The sequence below is a fragment of the Pristis pectinata genome, chromosome 24, assembly GCF_009764475.1.
Source record: "Pristis pectinata isolate sPriPec2 chromosome 24, sPriPec2.1.pri, whole genome shotgun sequence".
NCBI classification, from domain to species: Eukaryota; Metazoa; Chordata; class Chondrichthyes; order Rhinopristiformes; family Pristidae; genus Pristis; species Pristis pectinata.
The window spans coordinates 18,257,917-18,283,115 of NC_067428.1; the positions used below are offsets into that span (position 1 = coordinate 18,257,917).

The 25,199-nt window shown below is 42.6% G+C and overlaps 1 protein-coding gene across 1 annotated transcript in view; it reads right to left on the reverse strand.

Moving 5' to 3' along the window:
• Positions 1-25,199, reverse strand: part of arhgef18b (rho/rac guanine nucleotide exchange factor (GEF) 18b) — a 175,249-nt gene that overhangs the window by 118,169 nt on the left and 31,881 nt on the right. The window contains 2 exon segments of the mRNA XM_052038289.1: positions 1,684-2,159; positions 6,080-6,213. Coding sequence (XP_051894249.1) covers positions 1,684-2,159; positions 6,080-6,109 — 506 coding nt within the window. The 5' untranslated portion in view covers positions 6,110-6,213.

Consider the following 25,199-nt stretch of genomic DNA (forward strand, 5'->3'; position numbering starts at 1 on the left):
GAGATTCACCAGGTTAATTTCTGGGATGAGAGGATCTTCCTACTAAATAATTTGGGTCTATATTCCTTGAAGTTTTGAAAGAGGGCTGACCTTATTCAAGCATATAAGAACCGTAGGGGGCTTAACAGGTTAGTTGTTAGGATGTTTTCACTAGTGGGAGAATCTCAAGCAAGGGGACATAACTACAAGGTAAGGTACTTGTCATTTAAAACTGAAGTATGTAGAAATTTCTTCTTGTAGAGGATGGAGAATCTCTGGAAATCTCTGCCCTGACGGGTGGTGGAGGCTGGATCATTGGAAGTATTTAAAGTGAAGGTGGATAAATATTTTTTTTTAATTTTATTTACAGCGTGGTAACAGGCCCTTCCAGCCCAACGAGTCCACGCCGCCCATTTTAAACCCAAATTAACCTACCCATACGTCTTTGCAATATGGGAGGAAACCGGAGTACCCGGAGGAAACCCACGCAGACACGGGAGAACATACAAACTCCTTACAGAGAGCGACGGGAATTGAACCCCGATTGCGCTGGTGCCGTAATAGCGTCGCACTAACCGCTACGCTACCGTTATTTGACAGATTAGGAATAGAGGGGTGTGGAGAAATGACACAAAAGAGGAGTTGAGGCCAACACAGATCAACCATGTCATATTAAATGGTGGAGCAGGCTTGAAAGGCCTATTCCTGCTCCTATTTTTCTTATGTTCTTGTGTCTTACTGTGATGTGGTCTGATTCCACTCTGCTTCAGAAATACTCATCCATTCTTCAGATATCCTTTAAACATTCCCATGTTCTCCAGTCTTGTCTCCCACCATATAACCTCCATAATATTCGCTCCATGAAAACTCTGCTGCCCATGTCCTGACTCACACCAAGGCCTGTTCGCCCAAGACCCCTCTGTCACTGGCCTATGTTGGCTCCCTGTGGACAAATGCCACAAATTTAAAGTCGCCATCCTTGCAATCAAAACCCCGTTGCTCCTACCAGTTTTCCAAGCTCTGCCATCTCTGTACTCTTTCAAGCATACACACTACAGCAGCTACTAATCCCTTTTCAAGATGATTGGCAGATTTGTTCTCAATTATCTGAGCTCTGACCTGCAGTCGTTTATTACCAAACTTCTCCACCTCTCACTGCTCTCCTCACCACCCCCAACCCTCCTGTCCTCTACCTCCCCAACCCTCCATCTTCATACTTAAGACATTCCTTCTTGGCTACTTCTGACCCAAGCTTTTGTTCATTTCATAAAACATGAACTACATTTCAGAAGTGCTTAACTGGCTGTAAATTGCTTGGGGACATTCTGAGATATAGGAATACATACATTTTATGCTCTGGCTCACTGCTGAATTATGTGTAGGACATCCCTGTACAGTATCAAGGGAAGCGTCCTTCTGTGAAAGAGACTCTATAAGTACAAGTAGGATAATTATAAGGTTTTTTTGTTATCCATGACCAGATGATAAAGCAATAACTTTTTAAGGCTTAAAGCACTGCTTTGCTAGTAACTCCATCATACAATTTCCAACTGGATCACCCAACTACCACATGGAGAACAATCAGGCATTTATCACCAGTGGATATTGCTAACTTGCCATCTTAACCTTTACAGGTAACACCAACAGCTAAAGAAAGGGAACATAAAGAAAGCCCTTTATCATCACATCACTGGATGAATTTACCTTCTCCTTGCATCTCCAAGCAGTGAAGGGGATAAAGGTCCTTCCCAACTGTGTCTTCTGGAGCTGGACATGGACCTGATTAACAAAGGGAATGAATCTTGATCCTCACTGTCCATTGCATTCTCAGAATCAGACACATTGTCATTTTGGTCCTCCTCTGCTCCATCTGTTGGATCACATCCGGCACTCTTTTGGTCCAGGAAATAATCATTGGTTTCCATAGCTTCTTGTGAAGTGCAGGAGGCTGTAAGTTGTGGGAACATTTTACTTTTCCCAAGGTTACTGAGTTGCATTAGACATGTTGAACCCTTCTCTGTTCTGGTGATATCAACTGAACTACTAGCCACTGGATAGCGAGAAAGTCTAAGTTCTCCAAAGGATGCTGATCCTTGCAGTGATGGTTCCAAGGAGGGAATATCCTCTGTGCTGCTGGTGGCATCTGTTGCAGAGTCATCATAATCCAGGAAGGCATTATCCTGCAGGAAAATTATCAGAAGAAACAGGTTGGAATTTAAGACAATCTCTACACCGGATGATTGTGTGTTCAAGTCCCACCCCATGACTCTCGTTGCCTGTAAGATTAGTGGAAACAGAGTCAATCAGTGCCTTCAAGATGGATGGAAAGCATTGGAAACACTCGTCAGGTCAGGCTCGTCATCTACAAGCTGAAACGTTAACTCTTGTTTTTCTTTGCAGAGATGTTGCCTGACCTACTGAGTGTTTGGGCCATTTCCTGTTTTATCTTCAATCTCCAGCACCTGAAGTTCTTTCATTTTCATTTTTGCCTTCAGAAAGGAAATAGATAGGCATTTGAGACAGAATAACTTACAGGGCACTGGGAGAAAAAGTGGGTGAATGGGGCTAATGGATTGTTCTGGTAGGACTTGACACAGACTCAGCTGGCGGAATAGCCTCCTCCTCTGCAGTGACAATTCTACAATTCTTTTCTCTAATTCCTTAATGTCAGAATTTGAGCTCATAATTCAGGCTGGCACACTGTAATACCAAGGGAGTGAAGCTTCATAAGAGGTGCTGTCAGTCCCAGGCAGTCCAAATATTAGGGAAAAAACTTCTCAGGGACTGATGGCATATTAGAAAATAAACCAGTTAGTTGTGATCTAACACACCTTCTAGCAATTCACCATCCTGGCCAGGAAATGTGGAAGGTTCAGGTAAATCAAGATAATGGAGAAAAAGAGTAAATGCTGAATGACTTCTAAAAGAAATTAGCAGTGCACCCTTGGAAGGGTTTCCAATATTTTAGAAGAAATATTCACTGCCAATTCTGACCTGCCAAGAGTACAACACTGCAAAAACCTTAGCAAAACACCCAGCTAAAATCTCCCCAAGTACATAGGTTTCCACTGATCCCCTTCATCATCTGAATTCATTTTTTGCATCTGTGTGGTTGGGGGAGGTTGGGTGGCGGAGGGGGACGGAGGCTAGTTCTTGTCCTCAAACTTTACAGTGTTCCCCACTTCCTGCATGAGTTTATGTTTGAATAATTCAAGGGGGCCCTTCAGGCCAAATCTCAAGAAAATGTCAATCTTAGAATCAAAAACTGAGTCTAGGTCCAACAGTTGTTTATATCCTCCCTGTTGTAAAATAATATTTGGATATATAGAGCAATGAAAAGTCTCCAAGTGCTTTTCAGGATTAATTACCCTTAGAGTTGCAATAACTATTGTAATGTGACAGGTATTTTACACTCACAATGTCCCTTCAACATTAAACCTCTCTTTTTCAATGAGGCAGAAATGTGGGCCTAGACACTGGGAAAAACATTGAAACGTACAAAAGGGACACATTTGGGCTATCACAAAAATGCTGGCTCTTCTAAATGGGGTTGACCAAATAATTCAAAAATTAATCCGCATTTGTTAGCACTAAATATAGTCACGACTATGCGTTGTATTCCTTTTCCGAAATTCAGTTCCATTGGCTTCAATGGAACAGAATTTTGAAAGCAGAGTGAATACACTGCCATTCTATCATTCTATCTTGTATGTTTATTGTTAGGAATGGGGATGAATTTCTCAGCAAAAATATTTGAGCAAAGGACCACACCATTCGACAAGTAAGACAGAGTTAATGTTTCAGATCAAGGAACCTTTGTCAGAACAGGGAAAGTGATAATACAAGTTAGTTTTAAGTTGCAGGAAGATGGGTGGGGGAGGGGTTGTGGTGTAGAAACGGGATGGACAGCACAAAGGGAATGTTTCTGATAGGGTGAGGCTCTGGTTGCCAAGGCAAACCCACTGTGTACGGAACTGTCCAGTAGATGGATTGAAGAGAGTTAGAGAAAGATAAAACAAGTAAAAGGACATGTAAAAGCTGTTGAATGCAGGGCAGGAGTGTTACTGAGACCTGAAACCAAAAGGAAAATGTTGGAAATGCCCAGTAGATCAGACAGCGTCTGTTGTTAGAGAAAAACGGAGTTTTTAAGTTGTGCCCTCTAGTTCCTTATTGTCCGAATGTTAACGAGCTGGGTTAGGGCAGACTTTTGAAATTGGGGATGGGGGTGGTGGGGAATAACAAGGCAGAGGAGGCTGAGGAGTTCAAACAGCGGGCATGTTCAGATCAAACTTAGGGGCGGCACGGTAGCGTAGTGGTTAGCGCGATGCTGTTACAGCACCAGCCATCGGGGTTCAATTCCCGTCGCTGTCTGTAAGGAGTTTGTACATTCTCCTGTGTCTGCGTGGGTTTCCTTCGGGTGCTCCGGTTTCCTCCCACATTGCAAAGACATATGGGTAGGTTAATTGGGTTTAAAATTGGCGGCGCAGACTTGTTGGGCCGGAAGGGCCTGTTACCATGCTGTAAACAGAATTTTTTTTAGAATTTAAAAATTAAAGAAAAACATTTGACTGCTATCTCTCTATCCCCTCTCTCCTTTTGTATACTGTATGTACATAGGTGTAAATGAGAGGTGTATCTTCACATAGATGGATGGATGAAAAGATAGAAAGATAAATAGATTGATAGATAGACAGACAGACAGATGGACAGATAGAGATATAAGATAAATAGTTAGACAAACAGACAGAGAGATGGATAGATAGATATCCCTTGTTGAGTTCCACCAGAATTGACAGGCTTAACATTTTCATCAACAGAATGGAAGGAACGTTGTTATTTGAACCAATGGACAAACTGGTTTCCCTTTCCCCAAATGACCTCAATCTTTGAACGCTGCACAATTTAATCCTTGTATAACATATGTAGCCCATTTACAGTGTATCAGAAAAAGAACATCTGTACTTAATTTGTCAGTCTTGTGCCGAATCTCAGTATTGAAAGATGGTGGAATCTGTCCTTGGTGAGAAGACGACGTTCCTTTCAATTTTTTTTTATTTACATTGAAAGGAATATATAAATAAATTTCACTTCTCTTGTTGAAAAAGGCCTTTTTGTGCAGATTTTTTTTAAACATCTGGAAGCAAAGCAAAATAACCACTGCAGATCTGTTCCTGTTCTGGAACCAATCCCAGGCTGGGCTGGGGCTGTGTTTCTGAATGCACCGTATGTCTTGGCAGCTCCTGCAGTATTTTCCTTTCCATAACATTTCTCCACAGCAAACGTGGTTGGTTCCTTGGACACCAGCCCAGGTACTGCAACATCAGGTTGAGCTGCACTCCAAAGCTACATTTGCTGAAGACCTGAACTCTTCTGCTGCTTTCTACAAGAAGGAAAACTTGTGTCTTGAGGACAGGAGAAGGTCATTCAGGGCCTCAAGCATGAGCCATCATTCAGTTAGATCATGTCTGATCTCCATCTTGATTCAATTTACCCAACCTGAAACCACCCCAAATGACTTTATTCCATTTGTCCCCTTATTCTAGATTTGTCAGAGAAAATAGTTCCTTTCCCTCCACCCTATCAACTGGTTAATCATCTTAAATTCATCTGTAACCATCTTCCAAGCTGTGACTCAGTTGGGAGCTATTTTGTCTCTCATAGATACCAATTCCAGTAACCTGTGTATGACCATCTGGATATAATTCTTGGACAGTGCTGAGGTAGGACTGCACTAATGGAAGTACCATCCATCGAATGAGGCATTAAAAACAAGGACTTCAGCAGCCATCTTGTACTCTTGCCAACTTTTATCTAACATCAACATCAGATAATATAGTTAACAGCACTGCTGTTCATGGGAGCCTGCTATGCACAAACTGGCTACTGCAATCCTTACATTGCAACAGCAATTATTCTTCAAAATTATGACACCGGCTGAAAAACAGTTTGGGATATCTTGAGGTTGTGAAAGGTGATGAAAACACACACTTTTCACCCGTCAATCATCTTGGCTCATTTTATCTAAATGGAGGTGACCTGCCCTGGGGAGTTGTTGACCACTGGTGCAGCCGTCCAATTGAACTACTCGGGTGACACTTGCCTTGCCCTCCGCCATCCTGTTGAAGTACATCTCCTCCACCTCACTGAGGGAGTTTGACCGGGTTTCTGTGGTCGCACAAGCTGGGGCTGAGCTCTCCGGAACCTGGGGAAATGTGTGTGGGCACTGCTTGCATTCTGTGGAAAGACAGTAAATAAAAGATAAATGAAGCAAATCAAACACTTGGATTTGCAGGAGATGAAGAGAATTTATTTACACATAGTTTAGCAGTAATCTGGAATGGAAGGAAGGTGGAAGCAGTTCCAATTGCAAATTTCAAAAGGGAGAAAGGCAAAGTTCATGGAGTTTTCAAGGTAAATTGTTGGGTGCAGCATCAATTGCACAGCTCCTTCAAATGGGCCAAACAGCCTCCTGCTGTGCTGTATGGCTTTACACCTTAAAGCAAACCCTAGAAGTCTCAAAAGAAATCGTAATGGGAACCACTCTCGGGGGCACATTGGCTGTTGTGTCAGATTCAGCCAGTGCTGTGTTCCTCCTGGCCATTGCCACTGGGCTCCCATTACTATAAATGGAGTCCCTTCAGGATCCCAGCACATCTCTCTGTCAATGCCACCAAAGAAAGAAAGTTCAAGCAGAGAGACAACACTGAAACAATTGATACTTACAGCACTGAGGAAACTATTTGGCCCATTGCATAGTTACCACACCTCTATCAGAGCCATCCCAAACTGGCAAGGGTTAAAGTAGTGTTACTGAATTAGAAATCCAGGGGGCTGTATTAGTGATTCAGAGGCACAAGTTCAAATCCTAACAACACCTGGAGAATTTTAATTCAGTTAATTAAATAATAGACTGGTAGTAGTAAAAGTGAGCATGGAACTGCCAGATTATTGGAAACATACATCTGGTTCACTATTGTCTTTCAGGGAAGGAAATCTGCTGTACTTACCCAGTCTGGCCTGCATGTGACTCCAGACCCACCAAGGAGGTTAAGCCTTAACTGTCCTCTACAAATGGCCCAATAACCATTTCAAAACTAGTTTAAAGATGGGCATCGAATTCTGGCTTTGCCAGTGATTCCCATGTCCTGTGAATGAATAACAGATATCTCACTGCCTGCTGCCAGCCTCTAAGTGTGAGGTCAATGTTTTTTTCCAGAGACAGAACCCAATCCATCTGTTGCTTTATATGTACAAAAGGATTAGTGCATCATAGTTCAGATGCTGCACTTTGAAGATGTGAACATGAGAAAAAGGAAAAGATATTGTCATTTTATGTTAACATCTTCCAACCAGGACTGGATGTTTACCTAACTTCCGATCATCATTACCTTTCTAACAAGGTAAACATCATCACTAACTAAGCAGTTACAACAATTTGACACTGTGCCCTTAAAGTGACAGCCCAGTCTAAGCACAGTTATTCCTGAGTTACACAAAAGAAAACTTGCTGTGATGCTGGTCGACTTTCATAGAGGCAGGTCAGTCAGTCCATTCATAGCTAGCCACTGCATATGGCTGGGAAATTCAAAAGGGCCAGGGTGTCATGTACAACTGAATCTGCAAAGACTTTCCCTCAATCTGCCTCAACAACTTAGAGCATGCAATAGATATCAAGCATGCCTGGGGGGTGAGAACAATTTTCCTGTTTTTAAAGCACTAACCTCACATTTCCACTGGAGGCCAGCTTGCATCCTGTGACATACTGTATGTAACAGCAATGTGACAATGATCAGATGATCTGTTTGTCATTTTGACTGAAGGAAATAGATACCTGGGAGAACCCCACTGCCCTTCCTTGAAATTATGCCATGGGAATTTTTACATCCACTTAAACATGTAGGCAAGGCCTCAGATTTAATGTCTCATCTCAATGGTGCAACCCTGAAATCACTAAACCCCTCAGTCCTGCATTCATTGTGCAGCATAGATTTATGTGCTCGAGTGAGAGCCTGAACCATTCAACTTTCTTTGACCATTATTTGTTTCTGCCTCTGTTTATTTCTGTTTATTTTTGAAAGGGAAAGTTGAGGAATCTGTCCTGAAGGGCCTAAACAGGATATAGAAATTGAACAGATACACACGGTTATATTCCTAACACCTGTGTTACTGACTGCACCTATACCATCATTAATCCAGCCCCCTCACACTGTCACTAAGTTATTGCAGTCCCCAGTGCATCTCAACTGTTGTTAATCCATCTTTCCTCATACTGTCACACGGTAACCCCTCTCCCTCAGCACCCTTTGTCACTCACTGTATGTCTACTGATTTTAATTGAAACTCCCTCACAACCTCACTCAGTTATTGCATCCCGCAGTACCCAGACACTGCATCTCACATTTTCACTGAGTAAGCCTCTCCCTCAGCATCCTGTATTACTGACCTTATCGCCAATGATTTTAGTTAAAACTCTCTCAGACTGTCACCCAGTGGTCCTTCTCACCCAACTGACTTTATCTCAACTGGAATTATCTCATATCTCATATTTTCTTACGACATAGAAGGCATAGATTTTGGAACATTGAGTGTATGCCGATTCTCAGAGCAAGCCCGTCTGTCCCATTCACTCCCATATTTCCCTGTAACTTATTCTCCGACACATGCCCATTAACCTCCCCCATATTGCTCTACTGGTGCTAATCCAGCTCCCTCACACTGTCATTCTATAACTCTTCTCCCCCAAGTTTCCTTTGTTGCTTTCCTCTGACATTAATTCAGCTCCCTCACAGTGCCACTCGGTTGTCTTGTTTTACCACCGTGTTTATCCAGCTCCTTCACCTGTCACTCAGTAGCCCTTCACCTCCAGTGTCCTGTTGACTGTATCACTACTGATGTTTATCCACATCCTTCACATATGACTCAGTAATCCTTCTCAGCCAGCATCCTGTCTTACTTACCATAGCTCTACTGACATTAATCTAACTCCCTCACCTGCCACTCAATAGCCTTTCTTTCCCAGCACTTCCTATTGACTGTATCACTATAGATGTTTATCCAGCTCCCATACACCATCACTCAGTGGCCCCTCTTCCTTTTGATTCACTGAGTCTGCGCCAGTTATAACGTATCCATTTACACTGATCATACACTAATCCTATCTTATTCTCCCTGCATTCCCATCAACTCTCCCCAGGTTCTACTACTCACCTACATATGAGGGGTAATCTACAGTGGTTAATTAACCCACCAATCTTCACATCTTTGGGATGTGGGAGGAAACCAGAGCACCCAGAGGAAACCCAGTTGGTCACAGAGAGAACATTGAAACTCCATACAGGGCGCCTAAATTCAGGGTTGAATCTGGGACACTGACTCTACTAGCTGCATCCTGTATCTCTGTGACCATATGGGTTTCCCCAGGTGCTTCAGTTTCATTCTATATGCTGAAGACATGCTTGTTGTTAGGTTAATTGGCTGCCAGAGTTCATGGCTGTAGGAGAGTCGCAGGGGGAGAGGGCGCTGGGTGTGAATACACGTGTGAGAGAATAGGCTACAGGGAAATACAGGGATTGATGAGATTGCTCTGAGAGCTAGTATCAACTCATAGGCCGAATGCTCTTCTTCTTAGTAGTTAGGGAATATGAAATAATGGGTGAGGACACTCAGATCCCTCTGCAGCTCAGAGCTCTGCAATATCTCATCATTTAAATAATATGCTTCTATTTCAGTTTTCCTCCCCAAATGGACATTTCCCTACATTGTACTTCACCTGCCAAACCTTTGAGCACTCACTTAACCTTTCTATATCCCTTTATTTGTCTTTGTCATTTATATACAATGTAAAAAGGGCCCCAACACTTGTTACATCTTGCCAAGCAGAAGAAGACCCTTTATGCCCACTTTCCATTCCTGTAGACGGACAATTTTTCTATGAACGCCAGTGTTACCTCCTATACCACTAGCTTCTATCTTCCACAAGAATCTTTGATGCACTGCCTTATCAAATAGTTTCTGGAAATCTTAGTACCTCCACTGGTCTGCCGTAATCCACAGCAATTGTTACTTTTCCAGAGAACTCCATAAGTTGGTCAGACATGATTTCTCTTTCACAAAACCATGTTAACTTTGCTTGATTACCTTGAATATTTCTAAGCATCCTGCTGTAAGGACTTTAATAACAGCTTCTAACATTTTGCCTTGACCACTTTTAAGCTAACTGGCCTATAGTTTCCTGCTACTGTCTCCTGCCCTTTTTGAACAAAGGAGTTACACTTGCTACTTTTCAATTAAATTGAACCTTCCCCTTTTCTGGGGAATTTTACAAAATTAAAACCAATGCATCAGCTCTCTCACTGGTCACTTCTTTTAAGACACGAGGATGAAGACCACCAGGACTCAGAGACCTGTCAGTCCACGGCCCAACAATTTATCCAGCACCACATCCCTAGAGATTTTAGTTTTCCTGATCAGTTCCTCCTCCCTTCCAATTCCTGATTTACAGCTATGTCTAGGATGTTACTTGTATCCTCTGCAGACAAGACTAAAGTACCTGGTTCACTCCTCTATCATCTCCTTGTTTTGATTATTAATTCTCCATACTCACTTTCTATAGAACCCACATTCACTTTGTGACAGTTACACAGTCATACAGCATAGAAACAGGCCCTTCTACTCAACTTGTCCATGCCAAATGTGATGCCTATCTATGCTAATCCCATTTGCCTGCATTAGGCCCTTATCCTTCTACTTCTTTCCTTTCCAAGTACCTGCCCAAATGCCTTTTAAATATCTGTCTCTACCACTTCCTCTGGCAGCTCATTCCATATAACCACCACCCTCTGTGTGGAAAAACTTGCCCCTCAGATCTCAGATTTTTTTCTTAACTCTTATCTTTTTGTACAGTTCCCTCACATTTCACTCAGTAGCCCCTCTCTCTCTGGTACTCTACCTTACTCACTGTATGTCTGTTAATGTTTCTCCAGCTCCCTCACACTGTTAATCAGTGACCCCTCTCCCCAGGGCCCTGTTACCAGTAGCCTTGTCGTTTGAATCTTCCTGCTGTGAAGTTGAACGAGTTACTATATTTATTATTGAAATGTGCAGAAGAGCAGCAGGGCAGAGGGGAGCTGAGGTAAATTGAGGAGGGACCAACGGACACCATGCTGAGGTTAAAAACTTTCTGGCTTTGGCAATAAGGATATTGGAATGGGACAGGAAACTTGTGCAGTGATTGCAGATCACCCTTGTGCTTAGGGAATGGTAGAGTAGGCTGGTGAGGGTGTGTGACCTACTCCAGTATGTTTGTGGACAGGAGTGTCGTGATTGTGTTGCTGGATAAGTAATCTTGTGCTTTGGATCAATGGTCTGTAGACACACCTTCAAATTACAGCAACACTGCTACAAATTTCAAATTCAATGAATTAAACAGAAAAATGAAACTAATAGGGAACATGAAATCATACATTTTTATAAAAACCAAAGTGGTTCATGAATGTCCTTCGGCGAAGGAAATCAGTCATCTATACCTACTCTGACCTGTATGTTACTCCAGACCCACCAATGGCGTTGGCTCTTAGCTGCTCTCAGAAGTGGCCCAGCCAGACTCTCAGTCCAAGGATAATTAGGGATGACTTTGTCAGATTGTCCACAATCAGGACAGGAATTATAAAAGGGCTCATAAAGGCTATAACAGGAGGCAAGATTCAGGATGTGGATTTCAACCACTTTGAGTTTAAAAGCTAGAAAAGGCACAGTGGGACTGGCTTTTACCACAGTGGTACACTATGTTCTGAGGGTTCACTGTGCACAGAGCCCTTAAAGATTCAAAGTGTTACTCCTTCCAAACTTAGAATTTCTGCAAATAGCAAATTCATTGCATGTGAAAAACATTGACCAACACGTGGGACAGACAGCTGGCAATGTGGTTTGCAGCATGTGTGAGAGAGGTGGGTGTGTGGGCGTGCATGTCATCACTGTGCATGACTCTGTGTGTGTGTATGTGTGTGTGTATGTGTGTGTGTGTGTGTGTACACACACGTGACTCTGTGTGTGTGTGTGTGTGTGTGTGTGTGTGTGTGTGTGTGTGTGTGTGTGTCTGCACGCACATGATTTTGTGTAGGGGGTTTTTAATCTTTAAGCCCCTCTGTCTACAGGAGTCTCTTTGATACTTAAAGGGGACTTCACTGAGTGAAAGGCAGTCCCACTGAATGTCCTGCAGCTCCCCTTCAGAAGCTCAGTGGAAATCCACACCTGAATCCTTGCTTCCTCTTATAGCCTTTGCTGCAGCAAGTGGTAGACAAAACAAGAACAAATTGCATTTATATCGCTCCTTTAACACAGAAAAACTTCCGGAAGCACTTCACAAGAACAGTATCAAACAAAATTTGATGTTCAGATGGATTGTTGAAATAAAACAAAATATACTCAGCAGTCAGGCATCATCTGTAGAGAGGGAAACAGAGTTAATATTTCAGGCTAATGACTGCCCATTGGAAGTGGGAAATGTTAGTGATAAAGCCAGTTTTATATTGTGGAGAAAGGTGGAGGGGACAAAAGGGAAAGGTGAGTGGGCAGAAGAGATTGAATGACACAACTAAATGGTGGTGCCAGCTAAAAGAAGGTGGTAAAGGCTAATGAATAAAGAAAGGTATGTCTGGGGACGATGTAATTAGGAAGAGGGGCTTGTTCCCTTTCCACAAAAAACTCCTCAACACTTTAAATAACTTCAATTTTAAACTTGTTTCATCTCAAATTTTTCCAAGTTTTGATTAAAGATCACTATTCTGTTTCTCTCTCCACAAATGCTACTTGACCTGCTAAGTGTTTCCGGCATTTTCTGTTATATTTCAGATATTTAGCATCTGCAATGTTTTGATTTTAGTTTGGAGGTGCTCTGGGTAGGGCAGACAGATGGGCTGAAGGGACTCTATCCCACAATGAATCTGGGACTCCCATTATCTGGTGACCATACACAGAGAGCAGTAAGAAGGCTGTCCTCAATCACTTTGAAGCTTGTTTCAATTTTTTCATGTGTACATGAAATGATCAAAATTACCAGAGAACAGTTCTGTATATTAAATATCGTTGGAGCCAAGAATTTAGCTTTGAAGCTGATGCACTGAGCTGTGCAATAAAAACGTTTTTGCAAGAGATTGCCTCAAGCTACCTGACAGGAAGAGGCTTCAAACTAGAGCCAACTCCAAACACAGATCACACCGGTGCACGGATTACTGGATCATCTCCCTGTTAAGCTCGGGCTAGACAGTTCACCCTTCAAGCAGGGGAGTCCAGAAGTTCTTACATCAAACACCACCTCATTTTAAATTGAACATTACTTCTGTAAAAGCCTTTTTCTCTGAATTCTGTGTGAATTACTTGTATTTCCACAGAATTTTTCACAATCTCAGGACATCTCAACAAACTCTACATCCACTGAAGTACGTTGAAAGAGAGGCCAGGCAAGAACTATAGCAGCCAGCTTATGCATTGCAAATTCCCACAAACTGCAGTACTTATTTTTTATTATTGCTCATCCCTAATCAGCCTTGAGAAGGTGTGCATGTGGCACCCTCTTGAAGCACTGCAGTCGGATTGTGAAGGTGCTCCCCCAGTGCTGTTCAGCAGGGACTTCCATGACTTAGACCCAGTGATGAGGACGGTGGATGACTGGGAAAGGAAACTGCAGGTGGTGATGTCCCCTTGTGTATGAAGTCCTTGTCCTTCTTGGTGGTAGAGGTTGGGGGGTGGGAGTTTCTGTCGGAGCAGCCTAAGCAAGTAACAGCTGAGCATTTTACAGATGGCACACACTGCAGCCACAGAGTGCCTTTGATGGGAGGGGGAAGGGTAATGAAAGTCTAGGGTGGTGGATAGGTGCCAATCAAGCAGACTACTTTGTCTTGCACGGTGTCATGTTCTTTGAGTATTATTGAACGTGCAGACATTTGTTTTAGGACTTGAGAATCAAAAAACTGACGATGCTGGAAATCTGAAATAAAAACACAAATTGCAGAACATTCAGCAGGCAGGCAGCATCTATGGAAGGAGGAACAGTTAACATTTCAGGTCAAAGACCCTTCACCAATGTTCTGGAACCTGAAACAGATTCTGCCTGACCTGCTGATTGTTGCAGTATTTTGTTTTTATTCCTTTTAAGTATTATTTATTGAGGGATAAATATTGAATGGAGCTGGAGAGAACTTCCCTACTCTACACAGAGGTAAAAGCGGTGACAGGAATTTCTGGAGTAGAAATTGCTGCCCTTCAGTACAGAATGTGGTCCCCTGTGGGATGAACTCTCCTTCTGACATTCAAAAGCACTGGCTTCAAAGAAAATGAATTTCAGAAGCACTTGAATAAGTTAGGTCAGGAGCTTAGGGCATGATAATGAGTTTTTCCCTTGGTATCAACCTGAAAGACTGGGCAGAACCATGGTTTAACATCTCTTCTAAAACACTGCACCACTCCCAATGTCAACAAGTATGAATCTAGAAATTTAACCTTCTGACCCAGAGAAAAGAGCAAACCAAGTGAGCCAGGTTAACCTGACTGGGTAACTGCACTCAGAGAGGCTGCCTGTGCTGTCAGACAAAACAGAGATAAGACAGGCAGACTCTTGTTCTTTCCCACCACATATGTGACCGAACTTCAAACTCAAATAATCTTTCACTTTTCATGCTGAGGAGAAATCTCACTCGATTATTGAGCCAAAGGCAAAGGTTCCAGCCAGAAATCTCCCAGAAAACTGAATCTAACCACTTTTTTTGAGGTGATGATTTGCAGAGTTGATTTTTTTTGACAGTTTTGTGCTTAGCTAAGAAAAGCAGATGGTCTCTAAATTTCCTCTCAAAATAAATTTTTCTATTTAAATATCTTGTGACAGGATGTGTCACAGCCAGAGACGTTAACTGATAAATATCTTCCCAGCTCAGGTTGCCCCACAAGTGACAAAAGTTCTGGCCATGCTAGTCTTGGATTTGCAAAGAAACCCCATCTATTTACAATATTTCACTGTTGGCAATCACGTCCTCCATTACTTACTGTGCAGCCTAATATTTTGTTCTGTTCATGCTGAATCACGTCATCAGCCCCAAAAGCACAGCTCTTGTCACATCAGCTGTGTCTCCTAGTGGTGTGTGCTCACCTCCAAGCAGAAAATCCTGGACTCAACCTTCCACTTGCCTACCATTGGGCAGGAGGTACAGAAGCCTGAAGTCCCACACCACCAGCTTCAAGAACAGCTACTTCCCTTCAACCATTTGGTTCATGGACCAATCAGCACAACCCTAGTCACTACCTCAGTATAGAAACACTATGACCACTTTGATCACTTTGCACTACAATGGACTTTTTTTTTGGTACTAATTGTGTTCTTTCTTATAAAAATTGTGTATAATTTATGTTTAATTTATGTTTTTCTTGTGAATGCTGCTTATTTGATACTATGGTCTGTGATGCTGCTGCAAGTAAGTTTTTCATTGCACCTACGTATACATGTACTTGTGCAGATGACAATAAACTTCGACTTTGACATCTGGGACATGAGCACACAGTCTAGGCTGACCCTCCAGTGCCCTGTGTCTTTCTCCTACTTGTTCATCGGTCATGGCATTTATTGAAGAACACTAATCACCCCTGGACTGAGGAAGCAGTGAAGGGTTAAATACATTAGTACTTCTGGAACCACACATAGGTTGGTCTGGCTGAGGATGGCAGATTTCCTCCTATGAAGGATATTGGCGAACCAGATGTTTTTTTAATGAAAGTCCTGTAGTTTTATAGTTACCATTACTGAGGCCAGCTTTCTTTTAGATTCCAGATTTATTTAATTACTTGAATTTAATTTCCCCAACTACCATGGTGGGATTTGAACTCACAGATCAATTGTCCAGAACTTTGGCTGCTAGTCTGGTATCAACCGCTGTGCTACCATACCCAAAATGGTCTGTCTTTTCAGTGAGATGTTTTCAGTGAGATAATCGAAAGCCCCAAAAGCTTTCCCAGATATACACAAAATAACTCTTTATTCAAAGACCAATTTATTACAGTGTTCTAGCCAATATTTATCCCTCAGCAAATAAGCAGACAATCTGGTTATTATGTCATTGCTCTTTGTTGAAGCTTGCTGTACACTAATTGGCTACTTCCTAAAATACAATGGGAACTCCATTTCAAAAGTATTTCGCTGGCTGTGAGGTGCCTCAGGAAGTCCTGTGATTGTGGAAGGCGCTATATAAATGCAATAATTTCTCTTTTTGAGATCTCAGCAGCTTCCATTTCCAGCTTTATGCACACAATCACTCCGCTATGAGCAGCTATGTCTTCAACTGCTGGGCCCTAAACTCTGGAAACATCTCATCAAACTTCTCTACATTGCATCATAAACACATTCCTTAAAGTCCACCACTCTGACCAAGAGTATAGTCACCTGCCCTGTTACCTTCCTATCTGTGTCAAACTTTGTGAAGTGCCTTGGACATTTTATCACTTTAAAGGTGCTATATAAATGGAGGTGGTTGTTGCTGTCCGATGGCAGTTAAGAGAGAAAACTCCAATGATATCTCACCAGATCCAGTGGGGTTCTTTAGTGGGTGGATGTGGAGAAGACATTTCCTCATGTGGGGTTACCATTTAAAAGTAAGTGATCACTCATTTAATACAGAGATGAGCCAGAAATCTTTTTCCAAGAGTGTGAGGAACTCTCTTCCTCATAGGCTGATGAAAGTAGAGTCTTTAAAGGTTACAGTGGGTAAACAGCAAATTAAATTCAAGTAATTAAATAAATCTGGAATCTAAAAGAAAGCTGGCCTCAGTAATGGTAACTATAAAACTTGTTACAGATACAATCAGATCTTACTAAGTGGTCAAGCAGGCTGGATGGACCCACTCCTGCTAATTCCTATGTTCAGATGTACAGGTGCAATGACACCCTGTCTATTCTCAAACTCAGTGACACATGCAGAAATTTATACTTGCTGGCTAACGGAGGGGCAAATGAACAAGTCCCTAGCGTCTGAAATGAACGTGTGCTCTGCCAGCCAGACCTTGCTTTTCTACTTTTTGGATGATTATTAGGCTGGTCTGTGTCCTTTCTTGCCTATTCACCTACCTACTCAGTGGCAAACTCTCAAACCCTGTGCCTGTGCTTGTAACATCCAGCTGCTTGGAACAATTTGCAAATTACTGTAGTCTCCAGTAATTTATTAAAATCTTAGGGGCTCTGGTGACTTTGCTACATGTCCTTAGGCTTCTATCATTGAACCTGCCTCTCACCCTTGTGAGTGACACGGTGGTGCAGCTAGTACAGCTGCTGTCCCACAGCTCCAGTAGTCCAGGTTCGATCCTGGCCTTGGGTGCTGTCTGTGTGGAGGTTGCGTATTCTCCCTGTGACTACATGGGTTTTTTCCGCATGCTTCAGCTTCATCCCAAACCTCAAAGACTTGTGGATTGGTAGGTTAATTTCCCCTGGTGTGCAGGTGAGTGGTAGGATCTCAGGGCAGTTGAAGGGAATGTGGGGAGGATGACAAAAGTAGGATTAGTGTGAAAGGTAGTTGACAGTCAGCAGGGCTAAAGGGTCTGTTTCTGTGCTGTATGACTCTTATGATTCTATGACTATTCTCCAAATTGGCACAAGACTACTCAACTGTGGCCTAGGGCCAGAATGGTCTCAGGTCAGCTGAAGGTTAACAATCTCAGGTTGGTGCCAGTTATTTGCAAGGTCACTGGTGGGATTATTAGCACTGAGCTTCACATTTACATCACTCACCTGAGACACAGGCTGGAATAAGAAAACAATTTAAACTGGTACTGATCAAGAGTCAAATTCACGGTGTGGAAAGCTTGTGCATAGAGTATACTTTTCTCAAAAAACTGAGAGAATCTTCCTTTTAAAGACAAAGTCAAAGTCGAGTTTCTTGTCACATGCACAAGTCCATGTGTGCACAGGTACAATGAAAAACTTGCAGCAGCATCACAGCCACATAGCATCATATAAGCAGCATTCACAAGAAAAACATAAATTAAACATAAATTATACACAATTTTTAAAGAGGAAAATTAAATCACTTCTATTTTCTAATTACCAAGGAAACAGAGCAGTTATAGCAAGACGGTCTTTATGCGCTCCAGTCAAGGTAACCAGTTAGTGTTGTGTTTGGCGCACTGCAGGAGACAGATTCCTACACGTGACATGTTTACAGTCCCTCCTCAAGCACCAGGAGACTCAGATAGACTATCCTGGACAGAAAATGATTCCTCAAATGGAAACGTCTTAAGCCCAATTCATTCCTGCTTTATTATTGCACTGTGACATGGCAATAGGAACAGCGCTCTCAACGAGGAAAAGTCTCTCAGAAACATCTTTACAGAATCCAGACCTATCAGAAATCCTCAGACAAAGAGAACACTATAATCCAAGAGCGCAGAGTGCTGGACAAACATGGATTTACTTTGACTCAGCCCCGAGCAATGGTACATATAAGGAGAGACTTGCTGTTCAGGGAGAAGGGAGGTAAAGGTCAGGTGAGGCGTGAATGAATGCAAAGGTAATAAGGAAAGGTGGAGGTGGTATGAATATGAACCCTATGGACCAGTTGGAGCAAGTAGCCGGTTTTTGGGAAGTTGGTAGGTCCTTTTAAGGAGGGGGTGGTAGACCAGGATCTCTGTGATCCCAATAGATCAACTGGATTGTAAAGGCAAAGAAAACACTTGGACCTTGTTCCCCTGCTACTGCCACAAAAGGCCTCAATCTTTGATCATCATAATGCCAAGTAAGTGGTTAGAAAATCAGAAATAAACATAGTAAGGAGGGTAGTCTTAGGCTACAGAATGATATTGATCAGATGATAAGACTGGGCAGGGCAATGGCAGATGGAAATTAATCCTGATAAGTGTGAGGTGATTCATTTTGGGGTGGTCTAATTAGGGTACGTCAAATAACATGAATGGTAGGGCCCTAGGGAGTATTGAGGAACAAAGGGACCCAAGTCCAAAGATCCCTGAAGGTGGCAGCACAGATAGATAAGGTAGTGAAGAAGGCATATGGGATACTTGCCTTTGTTAACTGGGGCACAGAGTGTTAGAACACAGAAGTCTTGGTGCAATATTTAAAATTTTAGTTTGGTCACAACTAGAATGCTGTGTGCAGTTCTAGCCGCCGCACTACAGGAAGGAAATGATTGTATTGCAGAGGGTACAAAGGAGATTCACCAGGATGTTGTCTAAGATGGAATGTTTCAGTTATGAGGAGAGACTGGATAGGCTGGGTTTGTTTTCCTTGGATCAGGGGAGGCTGAGGGGGCATCTGACAGAGGTATGCAAAATTTTGAGAGACATAGATAGGGTAGATAGAAAGAAACTTTTCCCCATGGCAGAGGTGTCTAAGACTAGAGGGCATAGGTTTAAAGTGAGAAGTAAGGGATTGAGAGGGGATCTGAGGAAGGATTACAGGAAGAGTGGTTGCAGTCCGAAATGCATTGTCTGAAACATGGTGGAGGCAGGGAAACTTACACTATTTAAGAAGCATCTGGATGAGCACTTGAATTGCCAAGGCATAATAGGCTATGGACCAAGTGCTGGTAAATAGGATTAGTATAGATAGGTTGTGATGGTCAGCATAGACACGGTGGGCCAAAGGGCCTGTTTCTGTGCTGTGTGACTCCATGATTATGGCTCTCTAGGCTTTTCAATTTTATTTCTAAAAGCTTTTTTTTAGAAACCAGTCTGCGGTTAAGTGACAATCAGATGCCAGTCCATGAATATATCAACCATAAACTGATTATCATTTCGCTGATATCATTTTTCATTGCTCATCTGCTGTCTTTCCTGAATTGTAGTCGTGTTCAGGATACATTTTCCCAATTTTTTTATCTTAAAAATAAAATCTAGAAAGACAGACTCTTGAAGAATAAAATAAAAAAAGAAAATATGGGAAACACTCAGCAGGTCAGGCAGCATCTGTGGAAAGAGAAGCAGTTAACATTTCAGGTTGAAGATTCTTCATCAGAATGAAGGCGCAGTTCGAAGAAGCGTCTTCAACTTGAAATGTTAACCTTGTTTCACTCCCCACAGATGCTGCCTGACCTGCTGAGTGTTTCCTGCATTTTCTGTTTTTATTTCAGATTCTCAGCATCTTCACTCACTCATGAAGAATACAAATTGTCGCAATGACAATAAAATTTAACCAAATATCCTTCACACTGTCTTTTAGCTCTTTGACAAGATAATTTTAAAAAAAAGTATACATCTATTCCTGTAAACTTAGTCAAGGAAATATACTTTAAATTTGATTCAAGCAAAATCATAAGTCTATCGAGGAATGTTCCAGAAAAGGATGTTTTGTGGAAATCTGTGGACATTTCATTAACTTCAGCCTAAGTTAGAATGGATGCAATTGGTATCAGAGTGATGGGCATGTTCCTGTTTCTCTAGTACTTCCTGTCACATGGTGATATGTACCAAGACGTTTCGCCATTTCTTGGCAGTTCCCACATCCTGTTGTACAGTAAGCGAGTGTTCTCAAGCCTCTTAAAGTGACAAGTTCCATCACAGGAGTGGCAAATTAGGTGGTACGCAGCTCAGAAACAGCTTGCTTCACCAAGCTGGTCTATGCCTGTGTTTGAAGCCCCTTCCCAACCTACCACGTCCAGCACTATCAGACAATGAAATAGGTCATCTACTGTTGCTGGCATCTCTCCCAAGGATCTGGGATGTAGCTGTCATCCTGCCCGAAGGTAAAGACATAGCCATGGGGAGGTTTGCCTTACTGTCAGCACTTGGCCATGAAACCAGCTCACCTTCCATTAACTTCAGCAGGCCCAAAGTTCAGATGATGGGGTGCTGCACTGTCAGGGGTGCTGCAATTTGTTCAAGCAAAGTCTCATCTATCCTCTCAGGTGGATGTGAAGATTGGCAACACACTGTTTCAGAGACAAAGAGTGTAATCTCCAATGCCATGGCCAACCCTTGGCTCGTAACCAATAGTTGGAATAAATTTCCTGGTCAGTATCTACCTCATTGCTATTTCTAGGATCTCACTTTGCATAAAGGAACAGCTGTGTTTCCCATGTTATCATGGTGACTACACTTTGGAAGGGACGTCATTGGATCTAATTTTGAGATATCCTAAGGTTATGAATGGTAAATTTGCCTCCCGTATTAGTCAGGGTTAGTCTGGGCAATACTTGGGGCAATGTAACAGGCTGAAAATAGGACAAAATCAGCCGCATTTCCCATTCCACGTTCTCATGGCCATACCTTGCACATAACCCTGAACTAGCCAAAGGCTGGGTCTCTGGTCCTGTATCCACTAGTCCAATGAAGCTGCCATCAGAGGTCACATGGATAATGATTATCCCTGGCACAGGATTCCGAGGGTTGCCAGCTCTGACTGGAGACCTACTCTATGAGTTCCTACTTCAAACTGCCACTCCCATACTCCAATTCTCCCATCTCAAATTGTTTTTAAACTTACAAAGACTTCAAAGATTAATATTTTTTTAAAATAGCAATTCTTTTTACTACCTCTATGATTTTCTTCTCCCGAGATTGTTTGTGGCAGTGTTGTACAGTATTCCTGGGATCTCCAGGACTATCCTAACAAATTGGCTCCCAAATTTTTTCAAGCTCATTGACCATTTAGGGTGGGGGGACAGGTTGATAATCAGGCATCATTCTCCCACTGACCTCCCCATGCACAGTTTTGCATGAGAGAAAGGACACAACCACAGCACTCCTCCGTCAGCATTCAAATACTAACCCAATCCTACATCCAGTATCCAGCATCCATCAAATGAAGCTTATCCTTTTTACATTAGGATATAAGAAACAGAAGCAGGAGAAAGTTACTCAGCCCTTTGTGCTTCCTTGGGCATTCCATATGATCATGGCTGATCACTTATCACAGTAGTGTAGTGGTTAGCATGACACTATTACAGCACCAGCGACCCAGGTTCAATTCCCACCGCTGTCTATAAGGAGTTTGCACGTTCTCCCCGTGTCTGCGTGGGTTTCCTCCGGGTGCTCCGGTTTCCTCCCACATTCCAAAAAAGACGTACGGGTTAGGAAGTTGTGGGCACGCTATGTTGGCAACGGAAGCATGGCGACACTTGCGGGCTGCCTCCAGAACAGTCTATGCAAAAGATGTATTTCACTGTGTGTTTCGATGTACATGTGACTAATAAAGATATCTTATTTTATCTTAGTGCCACTTTTCTGCACGAACCCCATGCCATTGATTCTCTTAATATCTAAAAATCCATCAATCTCAGTTTTGAATATACACAGTGGCTGAGCCTCCTCCAGCATCTTGGGCAGAGAATTCCAAAGATTCACACCCTCTGAGTGAACAGATTTCTTCTCATCTCTGTCCTGAATGGCCAACCCCTTATTTAGAGACTGTAATCCCTGGTATGAGACATCTCAGCCAGGGGAAACATCATCCCTGTGTCTATCCTGTCAAGCCGTAGAAGAGTTCTGTATGTTTCAATGAGATCACCTCTCATCCTACTGAATTCAAGTGGGTACAGGCTCAATCTCTCCTCAAAAGATAAATTTCCCATTCCAGGAGTCAATCTCATGAATTTTCTCAACAGCAATTACACCATTTCTCAGGTGGGAAGACCAGACCTGTATACTATAATGCAGATGTAACCTTACTGGGATTGAAGGAGGGCTGTATCTTCAATGAAACAGTGTTGCAGATGAGTCCAGATCGAGGTCCCATCTGTCCCCTCAAGTGCACACAACAGATCCAATAGTCTCTGTTTTGAGAAGAGCAGCTGAGTTCTCTCCAATGTCCTGGCCAATGCCTATCCTTCAATCAACACCTAAAACAGATCATCTAGTCCTTATTATCTTGCAAACTGTGGGAGCTTGCTGTGCGCAATAGATTGCCACATTTCCCACTTTAGTGACACATTTCAAAAGCGTACTTTGGTGGCTGTAAAGTACTTTGTGAGTTCCTGAGGACTGAGGTTATAAAGGGTCCTACGTGAATATAAATTAGTCAGGATCAATTAAGACAAGACTTAGGTCACTGCAAAAGGGCAGAAGCTATGAGAAAGTCAGCCAGGTTTCCCATCCCAGCTCACTCTCTGGTGATTTGTGTCCATCTGAAGTCAGGATCGGGGTTACAGAGTCATACAGCACTGAAACAGGCCCTTCGGGCCAACTTGTCCATACAGATCAAGGTGTCCACCTAAACTAGTCCCATTTGCCCGTGTTTGGCCCATATCACTCTAAACCTTTCTTATCCATGTACTTATCCAAATGTCTTTTAAATGTTGCTATTGTACCTGCCTCAACTACTTTCTCTGGTTAGCAGTGAGGTCTTCTGTAGTTGCATACCTACCAACGTTCAAGTGAAGGGACTGCGACCCAGAGTTAGCACCCTCAGGAGAAGCAATGAATAAAACCGGAGGTGAAATCTGGATTTAAAAATTCCCTGGTTGAATTATCCCAGATGGGGTAATTTTACACTGTTCCCACTTACAAAGGCCACAGCACTGACCAGCGCGATCTAATAACAAAAAGGTTCAAGGGGAATAAAGGCCTCCTGCTGCTCACATGGCAGGAAAGACCATCAACTCAAGGCCATTTTAACAAGCTGCCAATTAAACAATAGCAGCATTTTTTAAGGGCCTGACAACAAATGGGTGACTCATATTCACCCTGCTCAAACCCCTTCCCACACATTTCATATGATTTACTGTAACCTGTGGTTTCCCCTTTCCCCAAGAGCTGTCCCATGATGCCATAAATAAACAACAGATCACACCTATGACATAATCAACAGAACACTACACTCTGTTGTTGAACAAAACCACATTCAGGGGTGGAACATGGGAACAGGAGGAGGCCTTCCAGCCCCTTGAGTCCATACTGCTATTCAAAAAGATGGCTGTCAAGGACTATAGGTTACCTAGTGGTTAAACTGCTGGAGCAACATCCAGAGATCTGGACTATTAATCCAGAGACGTGAGCTTGAATTCCACTGCAACAGCTGGGGAGTTTCAATTCCAACCGTTAAATAAATCAGCAATAAAAATCAGTAAAAGTAACTTTGAAACTACCAGATTATTGTAAAAATCCACCTGGTTTATTAAAGGCCTTCAAAGGAAGAAATCTATCATACTCACTCATCTGTCCTGTATGTGACCAGTCCCACCAATGTGGATTATTAACTGCCCTCTGAAAGGACATAGGGAGATGGACAGTAATTGCTAGCCTTGCCAGTGTCATTCACCTGTGAAACAATAAACAAAACCTCCATACCCCCAATTTGTCTTCATCTCCTAACCTTTTGGTTAACAAGAAAAAAAATAACAGAAGTCCAAGGATTAACTGCTGTTTGTAGAAGAGAATCACAAATTATAGAAATGTTTCCAAATTTCTCTCCTGAGAGGTCCAGCTTTAATATTTAGACTCCTTCCCCAATTCCAGACATCCCAACCTGCAGAAAGAGTTTATCTCCAACCATCTGTAAGGCAATACATTATTGGACAGAAATCCTTCTTCAGTAGCCAGTGCTAAATGTTTGTTGAAGAGTTGGCCACTGAAATGGAACCAAACTTCCGGAGGGAAGTGAGGTGGTTGTCCCTGCTCCAAAACACATTTAACACGGTTCCATCCTAATGATTCTAATAGATGAATTCAGAGGGTGGATAACTCCACTTTGTGTCAGGACACTTGTCAGCTTGTCAAGCTGGAAATACAGTCTCTTCCATTGAGAGAGTTGCCTTATTAACTCGGCAAGATTTTCCTAGGTGCTTTGATCTATCAACTTGTTTACCATTCTGGAAGAGACGGCTGTAGGACGAAAGCCCAGAGTCCAGGGCACCATCAAAGAAAGACTTGCACTCAAGGACCTCAGGAGGTCCCAAAGTGTATTACAGCTAGTGAAAGACATAGTGAAGCCCAGTTACGATTGAAATGTAGAAAACGTAGCAGCCAAGCTCTAAGAGCAACAATAATAACCAGAGAATCTGTTACTAACAATGTTGAATGTGGGGTGAATATTGTCCTGGACAACTCTCACTGTTCTTCTTCAGTACAGCATCATGAGATTCCTCTTGACCACATGACGGAGCAAACAGACCTTGGATTAATGGCTCATCTGAAAAATGGCACCTCTGGCAGTGCAGTATTTCCTTAGTCTTGAACAGTGGGTGGCAGAGTAATGCAGCTAGTAGAGCTGTTATGTCACAGTTCCAGCAGCCCAGGTTCAA